This window comes from Hyposmocoma kahamanoa, unplaced genomic scaffold (genome assembly GCF_003589595.1).
Source record: "Hyposmocoma kahamanoa isolate Upper Pololo Valley unplaced genomic scaffold, ASM358959v1 64, whole genome shotgun sequence".
Lineage (NCBI taxonomy): Eukaryota > Metazoa > Arthropoda > Insecta > Lepidoptera > Cosmopterigidae > Hyposmocoma > Hyposmocoma kahamanoa.
In genome coordinates this window covers 22,209,102-22,222,643 of record NW_020653852.1, presented here as the reverse complement: position 1 = coordinate 22,222,643, position 13,542 = coordinate 22,209,102, and the positions used below count along the sequence as shown (strand labels likewise).

The 13,542-nt window shown below is 38.2% G+C and overlaps 1 protein-coding gene across 1 annotated transcript in view; it reads left to right on the top strand.

Annotated features, from left to right (window-relative positions):
* LOC113231117 (probable inactive protein kinase DDB_G0270444) overlaps positions 1–13,542 on the top strand; it is a 63,128-nt gene that overhangs the window by 15,066 nt on the left and 34,520 nt on the right. Inside the window, exon 3 of the mRNA XM_026465288.1 lies at positions 2,339–2,528. Within this exon, the coding sequence (XP_026321073.1) occupies positions 2,339–2,528 (190 nt within the window). The remainder of the gene's footprint in view (positions 1–2,338; positions 2,529–13,542) is intronic.

The window sequence follows — 13,542 nt, the reverse complement described above, 5'->3', positions numbered from 1 at the left end:
CAAATATACGCGATTTAAATCCGGAAAAATAGTTTCATTTCCTAAGCAAAATCATAATTAAAAGAAGTCGATAGCGTCTTCAAATGTCTTAATTACAAGTTTGAATAAAATTAATTCATTAGGTTTTTCGAATTATAATATCTAAGTCTGGTAAAATAAAATCATATTCAAAAGAAACTCTAACGACTAATTAGTATTTAACCGGACTGATATCTACACCTATCAGTTTCTTAACGTTGTGCGACATCTAGCCTTCAAAAAAGGAATTTCAGTACCTACGTATAGACCTGGTTCACATTTATTTCACGTGATATCAAATGTACTGATTCGATTGATTTGTAATAAAGTAAGAAAAGATTTAAAGAAAATGGTAAAAGTGATAAAAAAGTTCCCAAAATCAGGGATAGATGGCACGTTTCACAAAAAAATAATTTGAGTTTGATTTACCAGTGCAATAATAAAAAGATTTTGTTTTTTTGAGTTTGTTGAAATAAAGATTTTGTTAATAATTGACTCAGTTTTTTTGTTGTGGCTTAACTTCATGCCTTTTGAGTAGGTACCACATACAAAATAATTTCCTCGAACTTTCGTCACGTCACAAACCCACGGTACCATTCAGCTTCTATTAACTCTATTTAAGGTTTCTGTAGTTTATTTTGATATAATAATACACCGAATATATTTTACTCAATTACGTAACACATAACATAACCTCCAAAATTTCAAACTGGAATATCTTTGTTTCCTGACTTTTCAGAATAGTAAACCCAAAACGAATATGGCAGTTTGCCATTGACCTTTACCCTTTTTCTGGGACTGTCGGGTAGGAAATGAGATAGTATTTTATGCAATCGTTGCATAATGGGGTTCTTAAAGTTTAGTAGGTACCGTGTCGAGAATTAAATACTTAAGTATAAAATTTTAAGACCCATGTAATGATAAAAATTGGTTCTCACTACTTAAAAGTATATTGGGAGAGACAAACGCCTTGAATTGGAGAATAGCAAAATCAACCTTTAAAAATAATTGCTCCTTATAATAAAATTTAGGCACTATTTATAAAAATGAATCTTCATGCTGTTCAGCCACTCTTAGAGGTGGATGATTTTCTTCAAAATTAAATGGGACCGCTATGGAGGTACCCTCTTTCCAACAAAAAAGAATCATGAAAATCGGTTCACAAATACCGGAATTATTCCGTAACATACATACAAAAAAAACCAGTCGAATTGAGAACCTCCTCTGTTTTTAGTCGGTTAAAAATACGACGTTCTTTTTTTTGAAACTCAAATATAATTTTTATATTTTTTCGGTCCAGTAGCGAGTATAACATAGACAATAGAATTTTGGTTCAGAACAAGAAAGAGCGCCTTTGTAATGGCTTATGAAATTACAATTGACAATATGAAATAAATAGCAGTCAGTAGCAGTAGAGCTCCTTGTGAAAGAGTCCAGGGAAATACTGCCAAGGAAATGCTACCATACCTATTTCTGCCACCAAGCAGTAATGTGAGCATTACTGCGTTCCGGTTTTGAAGGGTAAGGATGCTGTTAAAATTACAGGCGCATGGGACTTGTCAACTTATGTCTCAGGGTCACGGGCGCAGTGGCAGTGCCCCTCAGATTTTTGCGATTTATAAAGCTCTGAGTGGCACTGCAACTGTTATAGATAGGCGTGTCGCATACCGCCAGGCGCACGACAAGTTCATCCCATCACTTATAACAAGGAAATATGTTTGCGTCGTGTAATGCTGTAATAATATGCCAAACAACGAAACTAACTGGTCCTGGTAATTCTTGTGTATTATGAGCACCAGAGCAATGAATTTAAATCCGGACACTGAACACCTAGACCAGAACAAATACAAAAAAGTTCGTATCTCGAATTGTGCTAACCATTAAGCTGCAGAAGTCGTCAAGTAAACAACATTAAATCACAAATAACCACAATAACTCGTTATCTTTAATTTTTAATAACGTTACCGTTGCTTTAATAACAAATTAACAACTTAACTGTGTGATAGAGACAAGTAAGAAACTTCAACACTTTGTAATGTTGGCGTTTCTGTAACACATATGCAACGCAATTAAATGGTAAATGAAAATTAAACTTTGACTTCTCAGACAGTGTGAGAGTGACTTAATTTTGGCCGAATGAATTTCCTGAAAAACCAAAATGTAATTTTTATTTTGTGACGCATCCCAATATTGTTTTTGCTACTGACGAATAAATTAACGTTCTATATATTTTCACATAAAGTCGAATTTGGTAATTTTCAGCGCTTACCAAATTCTCGCAAGAATTGGCGTATGTTTCTAAGTTCTACGTCTTTTGCAGCCCTCAAGCAAGAGCGTCCACCTATCCGCGTTGGAGCCGCTTCGCACCCAGCATTGCGCGAGCGCGGCCGAGCCATCCCTGCAGCGGGCCCACCTCCTCGGACCCCCACTCCGCTGCCTCCGCACCACAGGGTACCGTACCAGAACCCTCTTAGCGGGTACTTTGAAATCGATATCAAGGTCAGTCCAGAGTGAGCAGTTAGAGGTGTGAGGCTTCGCCTAAGGTACGTTTGTGGGAGTTCCCAATGTTTAAAAGAAGTCTATTATGACGATCTGGTTAAAAAATAACTGAAAAAGACATTGATCAGAAGACACACTTATTGTAAAGAAAACATCTAAGACCGTTGTCTGACTTGTTTTAAAATCTTATCGAGTGCCCATATTTCAATGTGCGCTTCCAGATTGGCGCGGTATACCGTAAACCGAATCGATCCCTTCCCGCTCCTGTCCATACCGCGCCAATCAGGAAGCGAACTTTGAAATATAGGCGCTCGGTAAGCTTACTGCGTATACCGAGCGTACCTATACCCACAAATCGGAAACGGCCTAAATCGTCTATATTTGCTTGTTCAAACAAATATAGACGATTTAGGCCTCCTCCCTTGGTCACGGCTGACTGTAGCATATTGCAAATATATCTCTGGCTGAGTGAAGAAATTTTTATAAGTTCTTATAAGTGGCGCTGACGGCAAAATAAAGCCGTTTAAATCTTTATACAAAATCCGCCTCCCATGAAAGCATGTTTACTGAAACTCAACTTCGTGTAAACTATTCCTAGTTGTAAGCTGGTGGCAACCGTTAGTTGCGCAATGCGCTACGGTAAGTGAGCGTGCTTACAGCTCCAGTACCCATCTGAAAATATGGAGGGTACTGTACGTTCACCCGGGACAGCTCACTAATGCGCTAGCCTTTTGAAAACCGATTGAAGTCTGACTGAGAAGGTCCGTATCCGAGTTTGCTCGCACAAGTTTACATATATTGACTTGCCCGTATAACCAAGAGGTCAATAGGCAGGATCACTATAAACAAAACTTATGTAGAAAGATATGGGACTGTTCCTAGCTGTAATATGTATTTTGTGGTGTTAAGTTAAATACGTTAAAGCAACAGACGCTGGTTCCAGTCAATCAAGTCGAGGGAATTATTCGTTGTATTTGCTTTAAGTACAACAAAACGCACTTGACAAATGAGCAAGGTGTTTAGAGAAACAGTTAGGTTGTTATTAGTGACTATTGCATGCGAAAATATTGGGAACTTCCTTCTAACCATTATCTCCAGCTTAGCAATAACGATCAGGCATTAACATCTAACGTAAGTATAATTGAATTATTATCAGTTAGACAGTAATAAATGCTGATGTTTAGAGAGTTATCACACTTATTAACGCTGAATCGTGCTTGAACCGGTTAGAAAAAGCCTTATGGATAATGACGCATGTAACACCCGTTACTTTGACTGAACGTTGCAATTAGACGTTCTGGCGTCTAATTGAGTAATGCGAAAGACAGTCTTTCGACAAATAGATTCTGTCTTTAATATAAAAACTTTAAGGGCACCATTTCTCTTTATAATCTGACAATTTTTACAATTTTGTCTGTTAATTCACTATTTGTACAAATATTTATCAAGTGTTGTCATTTAACCATTGTTTCTACCGATTATTCGTCAAATGAAGACAGTTTACTTTTATAAATATTTTCCTCTCCCTCAGTTGTTACTTCAAATTTATTTTAAAGAAGTTTATGAAAGGTGCTGCAAGAACCGTAATGGGTGTTATGGTTTTTTGGATAAGAGCGAAAATTTCTACACAACGTCTTTTTTCGCTTTTTAGTAATTGGATGTAAAGTTTTTTCGAACCAGTTAATGCGATTCTGTTTCGGTAAGTATGTTGGCTTTGGGTCCTTTAATTAGCTGGAATAAAGGACATAACGTTTTGGCATTAAATATGAAAGCTCTTTATAAAGTTTAATGTGCAAGCCTCATTGATTAACTGCTTTGCCTCGAAAAACATTATTTATAATGAAAATTATAAAGTTTTTTATAAAAAAAACCTCAAAAGTTTCTGGAGAAAATCTGTGGAGAATCAATAAACCGAAATCATTGCCTAATTTGCGACTCAAATTCTTCAAATTTCAATGGGATCACTGCTGAGGCACCCCCTTTCCAACAAAAAAGAATCATCGATATCGGTTCACAAATGTCGGATTTGATTTGAATTACGTAACATTCATGCAAAAAAATACATTCGAATTGACAACCTCCTCCTTTTTTAAGTCGATTAAAAATTCGAGGCAGAGCCGTTGATCCTGTACCATCAAGTTGAGGTTGTTGTCTTTTTGCCACTTCAACGATTTTACTACAACTAAACATACTCACAAGTGCAATAATGTTGTTTTATTCACTTCAAAGCTGCATGAGAGCTGTGTAAACGCAACGCCTACGTGTTCGTAAATAATCATGTGGTTTTTCAATGTGTTATTTCTGGCGAGAAAGTTTTGTCAAGGCTAAACATATCTGTTTACTTCCTTGCCGTGGATGTTAATAATTCTTGACATAAATGCGACTCTAGATGAATTTTAGCAATTCAGACGTCTGACGACGATCCGTTTTCGTTGGACAAACGGCCTTAAACCATTAACAAAATACTACTGGTCGTAGACCATGATGTGAAATACCTACACGTACAACGTGTGGGTAAACACGTGATTCTGCGCAAGCGTCGGCACGGCAAACATATTCCCTGCGCATCGGTTTACAAAACGCGCTGGCCTACTTGAACCATTGCACTAGTGAGATTTTGTACATGGTCCAACACATGAGCGGCTTACCAGTTTTATACACCGTTTGAGTTTGAATGCTGGGATAATTTTGTCCAGTACATAGTATGTGTGATGGTAGAATAACAACACAAAACAACGCAAAATTAAATAGCAGCTTCGTGATAGTTCGATCTTGACGTAAATAACTCGACTACGTTGTGGATATCCTTGAAAAGACCAGATTAAAAGTGCCCACAACCGAGAAGCTTGTATGCAAACAGAGTGCCCGAAAAAAGTATGTTCGTAGTAGGATCCTAGCAGGTGGACGGTGAATCTGAAGACCCTAAATGCCCCCAAATACAGACCATTCCTCGTTTCGATGGCTACGTTGGCTTTTAAGTTAATCGTCAACGACATAAACATTCACTATCAATTCGTCATTTCGATCAGTCTAAAACGACTGACGGTGAATACAAATCGTCCCTTATTACGTATATTATTGGGCGTCTATCTGCCGAGACTGATGGCGTGATGAGACATGGTAGTTAGGCCATATTGTCGCTCAACATCAGTTGAGATTAAGATTATACTGGTGTCTATTTTACATATCGTTACACCGTTGATGTCATAAAAAGCGCTTGAGAGATTGGTCCTGGACCTGGAAGTGGGCAGCAATGTCTCTTGTGTAGATCGCAGCTAACTTGCTTGCCATGACGGCAAGATGCAAGAACTAAGATGGTGCAATAAAGAACACCCATGTTTAGCACTGATAAGGTAATTGTCAAAAATACTGTGTGATCATTAACATCGGTCTTTTGCCTTGCAGAACAGTTGTTTGTCCATTTTTCCAGGTCCGCTTCAGAAATAGACTCGTTGATCAAAGAAGTTCCACCATTATGTTCTTCCACATTTTTATACGCGTATGCATCCGATATATGGCAGACTAGGGAACCAAGCGTGAAGACAATGTAAAGTACAATGGCCTTCGAGAAATGTACCAATGGCTTTAAAAAATATTAGACGTGCACATCTTCCGTGACTTATACGCTAAAAAGACAAATTTACGTAGCAAAATGATGTCATGCCATTATTTCGGTAGTGATCTTGTGCTAGTTCAGGCGCATTTAGGACACATTAGGCGTATTATCTGGTCTGTCGCGTATGTTTTACAATTTGCCATCGTTTTATGTAGCCTTGACTGATAACAGGTGCTTTCGTACTATGTAGATGGACCATAATTCCTTTACTTATGCTTTGTGTTAGTTCTGAAGAACTTTTATAGAATTTTGCATACCGGCAGTTGTTCACAGAATTCATTTCACGTCTTTACCTTTGCATTAGATATCGTCAAATAAATTCTACTCTTTTGACACTGCTTCTCCATTAGGTAACCAAGGCCTATTGTAAAAATACGTATTTATACCAAAAACTCGTGCGATTTCTCTCTCTACATATAAATCTTATATATTTTTCGCCCTATAAATTATCCAGTCAAAATTAACGTATGGCTGTTAATATAATACACCTCAAATTGGCACTATGTCACGCTTACTTCACGCAGGTGATTCTGGCCATGTTCCAACACTAGTTTGCAATTATACAGGTGTAGTTCAATAAAGAATCATAAATCTAACTAACCGGTGCAATATCTAAATCTTCTTTAGATCCAAGGCTTAAGATCTCAATGAAATTATGCAGGAATTTGTGATGAAGATTATCTGTTTTATCGCAAATGTATTAGTGTTAAGGCATATTTTACTATAAATTTCTTGTGCTGTACCGGGTTGTTAAGACGATGATTATGTTGGCGGGCTTCTGCATACCATTAAAGTGGCCTTAAATACTAATTCGGATTCAAACTTTATTTCATAGGCGAGCAAATTATACTTGAAATAGTCAAATTGATCTAACATGACATTATCTCTAAGTATAAGACTAACGACTTTATGTGGAATTGTGATAAATTCATATTCACGATATCTTAATTTAATAGGGAAGCAAATTACACTTGAATTGGTTAAAATCTATGTGACGTCAGTTATACCTGAAAAAAATAAGTAAGATCCCACATATTTCCACGGGTTGCTGTTTGTAAATAGAATATTTGTTCCCTTTTTGTTTACGCAAGCATCACGCTTACTCATAACAGTTGCAGTAGTGCCACTTAGAGATTTAAATCTCATAATCTGAGGGGCAAGGCATTGCCTTGCCTTGTAATAAACAAAGGTTAAAATTTCAGACAAAAGTGTCCGAAATTTTTGGTTCATGGTAGCTTTAAACCTCGTAAATAACAAATTTTGATTATCAACATGGGTCTTACATCCTCTCCATGGGTCTTACACGCTTGTAAACCCGGGGTAAGCAGAGACCTCCGCCTGCTACGCTCCTGACAAACCTTCGCCTGATCCACTTCCATCACTCTCTTCATACATGCCCTTGGTTCTTTTTACCCGGCCTTTTTGAAGGACATCCCCAATCTGGTCGAGATATGTTAACCCAAGGTCTACCTATCCACATTTACCCTACTCGTATAAATTTGTGCCGTCCATCTACCAACATTCATTCTTCCTACATGACCAAACCATCGAAGCATCTTCCTCCTCTATCCTGGTCACTACTATAGGGGTCTTATTGTAGAAATATCCGACACTTAACTAATAAAGAGCAAATTTCACGCATCATCGCCGCGTCAATAATTGGGGTCGTGTACCTAAACCCCAAACGTGTCTGGCGATGTTTCAAATATCGTGGTGCAATACAAGTAATCATTTCACTCATTGAATAAGTCGGTAATGATCCCGAGTGCAAAATTAGACTCTTAGTTTATTTCTGATCGCTTTTTGTTTTTTAAGACGCAAATGGTGACGTTACTGCACAGCGGAGTGTGAAAACACCCTGTTCTGTAATAACTGTACGCTCTTCCAAACAGTATTAGTGTCATAAAAAAAAACTTTTCAGTGAATCGCCGTATAAATGATTTGTGAAACCGAATGTACTTTACAAAAAATCCACGATGACAAGAACTCACATTCTTATGCGAATACATTTATAAATTTTTCTTTTCCATCATGACATTATTCTCGTTTTTTAAACCGCTATTTTGTATGTAGATTTTTTGTGTAGGGCATTGCAAAAACAATGTTATAGGTAAACCGGTATTAAAATTTCCGACCAATCACAACTCCAAAGCGCGACCTATACCTATAGTAAAATTTTGAAAACTTTATAGTTATACTTTATTTATTTATTATATTTATAATTTATTTAAAATTTATATTTGCTTATCTACGAAATAGACATTTGGATTTGAAATCAGCGAATACCACGAAAGTTTTAAAATCTATTGATTAGAGTAATGACAATGGCATATTATAATGGCAGACGGCTAAGTTGAATTCTATATACTTTTGCTCGGTACTTAGTCACGTCTATTACGATCATTTTACAGGGAAATCAACAACAGCGTGAACAACAAAATTCAAATTAATAGTATCTCCTAGACTTGTATCTTTCCTTGTATCAGCTATTTATTAATACATTGATTGCTACTGCAAACTTTAAAAAATACAATTTTATTGACAATAAAGAATTGCCGCATTAGCAGGTTTGCATACTGTTCTACTGAAGCAAAAATTACACTGTTCACAGCTTATTGTACGACGCTCTACACAAGCAGCCTGTGGGTTAGTTTCACTCAGAAACAGTACAGTGCTCTACGTGTTCAATACAATAATGCATTCAGGATGCTGATGGGGCTGCCGCGGTCCTGCTGGGATGTTCGCGGAGGCACGTGTAGATTGCTTCTACACCACGATGCGTAAACGATGCACATTCTTGGCGTGCAGGATTCGGGCCAGCCCCAGCAGCATCCTGAGCATGATCGCGAACCGGCTCGACTGTACGTCGTACTTAAAAATAAGTAGTAGTGTCCCATTGTGCTTTGTTGTTTTGTGTACATTTACTAACGTTAGATTTAAGTGTTTTTGTAACTAACACCTTGGGTCCATGTTACCTAAATAAATGAATTTATTATTATTATATTATTACGACCAAATGATAAAAGTAAAATGGCAACATAAGCGGCAGTGATGGATTGAGGAGAAGCGTTCGAATTTTCGGATAAAGGAGAGGTATTTTTGAAAATATCTGTATTTACTTGATATGAAGGTATATCTAATCGGGTTATAGTTTACATTACTGATTGGCGGTAGAAATACGTAAGACATTTTTCTGGACGAACTCTCACAAGGTGCTCAACTGCTGCTAAACAGTCTCCTATCGTAACAGATTTCTTGTCACACAAGAAGAGTATAGGTGGGTAGGGAGCTGTCTAGTATTTTCACCGACTTCAAAAAGGAAGAAGTACTCAATTCGCCTGTATTCGCCTGTGTGTATCGCGATAACTCTGACATTTGGGAACCGATTTCGATGATACTGTTTTTCTGCTGGAAAGGGGGTAGGTCTTTAGTGGTCCCATTCAAATTTGAAGAAAATATTCCACCTACAAGGGTGGCAAATTAGTGGATGAATACGGCTTATAGGATTTCACCCACTTTGCGTTAACCGATTTCAATAAAACTTCGCAATTAGGTGTAATTCCACAAACTTTTGAGGTCAGGTTTTATTTTCCTCATTTTCAATGTAGTCGTCGAAATGATATCTCCGTTTCCTATTTTCAAGTTGTAGACACACTTTAACTGCTGTAACAAAGGATGAGAATGAAATGCACCTTGACAAACGTGTCTACAGTTAGAAGTTATGTGGATGTAGATGCGCGGGCGGCTGGTTATTTCTGCGCGGGTCTAGGCCGCGCCAAGCCAGTGTCAAATGTTTGTTTATATCACTCTATGTTTGTCTATGTATAGAAGCTGCAAGTCTTAACCCGTATAAAGGAATAAATAAATAATAGACCACATCACATACATTGCTCTGATCCCAAAGTAAGTAGATAGAGCACTTGTGTTATGGAAATCGGAAACAACGACGGTACCACAAACACCATCGAGTGTCGCGGTATGTCTGTTCCGATATATAATAATAAATATATATTATACACGTAATTTCGAAGTAGTTTTTCTTTTGTAACCATTGACTTACAATTATATGGACGTCGGGTCCGCGGTAAAAAGTGTCCGAACTTATAGGGCGTTAAAATCGTATACAGAGCGTCATTCACGCTTTAGTCTTCGTTTGTTCGACTGACAGCGAAGCAAGCAAAATTAGACAGTACTGCGATGACTTTACAATTTAAATTCAACGTTTTAGATCTGTCATATTCCTTGACATTTCACTACGTTTAAATAGGTTGACTTGGGACATTTTTTTCGTGGTTTTTGTATTAGACCCGTCGTCCATTTATTTGTAAGTCAATGTTTGTAACTCACACATTCAATCATATTTTAATCTACACACACACAGTGAGATCGCTGTCAATCCTAAAATTATAAGTTAATTTAAACTGAACAACCTGCCTTTGAAACGGACGGAAGAGCTCTGATGTCTGAAACACATATAATTAATTATCTGGTTCACAGATGTCTTGCCCTATATGCAATGTTGCACGCTTGACACTGTTATTGCCAAATTTGTCGTAAGAAATTTAGGAATTAATAAATGTGTTATTTATTATGATTATTAAGTAACTCCGGCTCAAAACCTTGTACATTTTCATAGAAAATTCTTATTGCATTTTTTTCAAGACAGGAATTGGATTTTTTTTGTAGATTTTTTAATATTATGACTATGGGGAAAGTAATTAATTTCTTCTTTTAGTGAAGTATTTGCATATCCATCAATTATTATTGACATGAGCAGAAGAACTACGAAACTATATTTAGCCTATATACAGTCCCACTGCTGGGCACTGCTGTGATTGGGTACTTAAACGCACCATTAAATTGTCTTGCAGATGTGTTCAAGTTTCATCGCAATGTTTTCCTTCATCGAAAAGCTCATGGGATATTTCAAAATAATTTCGCACGTAAATTCCGAAAATCTCGAGAGTTGCGAGCCCGGATTCGATCCCACGGCCCTCTGCTTGCGAGGCGGTAGGTCAAACCATTCGGCTATCACGGCTTTTATAGTCATAGTCAAGACTGCAATAGTAAAATGTTGCCTTTCTGTTGTACTTACTTACTGGAGTTCATAGTGATGAATAGGCAACACTTTAGTAATCTCCAACTATTCAAGTGTTTGGAAATAGTTTACATGTCTCAAGACTAAAAACAAGTAATACCTCTCTGTTATGGAGATCCTTTTCTAATGTTAATGTCGGGTATAATTGTTTGAAAATATGAGGCGGAACTTTGCTTGAATGTTTTTGAATACATTTCTACGACTCTGCCTTGGAGATTGAGTAATGTCTTTGAGTGTAGCGCCACATGTGGACCCACGAAGCAGCTTCAGTTCTCGTCTGTGTAATGCACTGTCTCTAGTGACGGGTCAAACCTCACAGTGCCATTTTTGACGTAATGTGAGCAGTTGGTTGTGGGAGTCATGTCATGAGTCATGAGTCATCATGCGCGAAATCACCTTTGCGCCGACCATGTTTTATCACACTTGTCGCGTTAAGCCGATTGGCTGTCGACCAGACCATTCAGCTGTCGTCGGCGCCTTACGGACGCAATCGGTAATTCACAGGAAGCAGATTCGTTGCCGGCCTTTGTCGAGTCGCGTCGTCCGAGTCGAAGTGAAACGCACGTCTTTTCGCCTTTATTGCATGGACTAGTCGATAAGTTTTTCCCTCAAAACACTACATACCTATGCCAAAATTGTAAGATCCATTCGAGTCCTAAAGAATTAGCTGAGTTCCTTTTACCAGCAACTTCAATACACAAAACCAAATGCAGCTGGGCACCGGTATCCTCTAAGAAAAGGGTTTAGTCGTTTTTTGACGATTGTAATTCGCTTCGATGTACACAGCTTTCATCATGATGTTTTCCTTAGTTATTTATACCTATATGTTGTCACAGGAATTATTACCGTTCTTCTAGCTGTCTACAACCAGTCTGGACCTAACTACACTCGAAGTAATTACACTTTTTGTAAGACTTATGCGTCTACCATCCAAGTTACAACAGCGACACTATCTTAATAGATTGCAGACATCAGTCGTAAGGATCCATCTATGAAGAAATGGAAGTCTTAGGTATTTTTTTACCAATGTTCCAGTATCACGGGACATCTTGACGAAGTTGTCAGGAACAATGTATTCACTCAGTAATGCCTAAAACTACGGCGTATTATAATAGTGCCATCATTACGCCTTAGTAAACTCAATGGAAAGTAGTTAAACCACTTTCTCTACCTTTTCAAAGATTTTCTTTTCAAACTGTGTACTGTGTACATAAATCCGATTTCCAAACGAGATCCAGTATGGGCGTGTAAAACAATACGAGGTCGTTTGCGTGTGCGCATGGTAAATAGTCATATCGTCCCTTACAACACTCGCATCTTACCATTTTGACAAAAACTAATTGTTGACTTTTCTATGATTACAACTGACGGGACGAGCAAGTCGTGCGCCTGGTGGTAAGCGACTCCCACCCACAGTAGTTGCAGTGCCAATCAGATCTTTAAATCTCTGAGGGACACTGCCATTGCGCGCGTCACTCTCATGCATAATGACAAGTCTCATGTGCCTGTAGTTTAACTAGCACCCTTACTCTACAAAACCGGAATGCAGTAGGTAATGCTCACATTACTGCTTGGCGGCAGTAAATAGGTATGAGACACAAACACCACCAAAAGCGTTTCGACAAGTGTTTCACCTTGTTTCTCCTCTCTACACGGCATCCTCAAGAGTTGTTGTTTCTTCGGCGAAACGTCGAACAACTCCGCGAATCCAGTGAATAGTGTAGTAGAATCGTGTAAAATCTTTGCGTCACTAGGATTGCGGTATGGCAAATTAATTTACTTCCATTTTTATTTATTCTTCTTAACGTAACGATGGCATGCACTAATTTGGTTACACTGTGCTATAATGCTTGCCATCGTGGTGAAAGGATGTGCCAACCAGCGTCAGGTATTCAACTAAGGTACGATTGTTGCGTAGGGTTCGTCAGACGTACAAGAAAGGAAGTGCGGGGAGGCTCCATTCAAGCACCCCATTTTAATAACAACGAACGCCTATTCAAGCGTTATATCGTTATCGTCTATTCGTATCTATTAATTAGTCTGTACTGTGCCTATACCTCCGGTACATATATGGAAAATAGGAAGTACGTGCACCCGGGGTGGCTCACCCGAGGCACTAGCCTCTCGAGAACCGGATGAAGTCAAGTGACAGAGGCCTGTGGCAACCTTGTACACTGGCTGATCTGGGGTCAGAACTTGTAAAGTTCCTATGCGCGCACAGGCTGTAGTGCCCTTCTCGTATACCCTCAGGGTCGGTAGGGAGGGTGACTGCAATCAAAACTAATGTAGAAAGATATGGTTGTACTGTGCT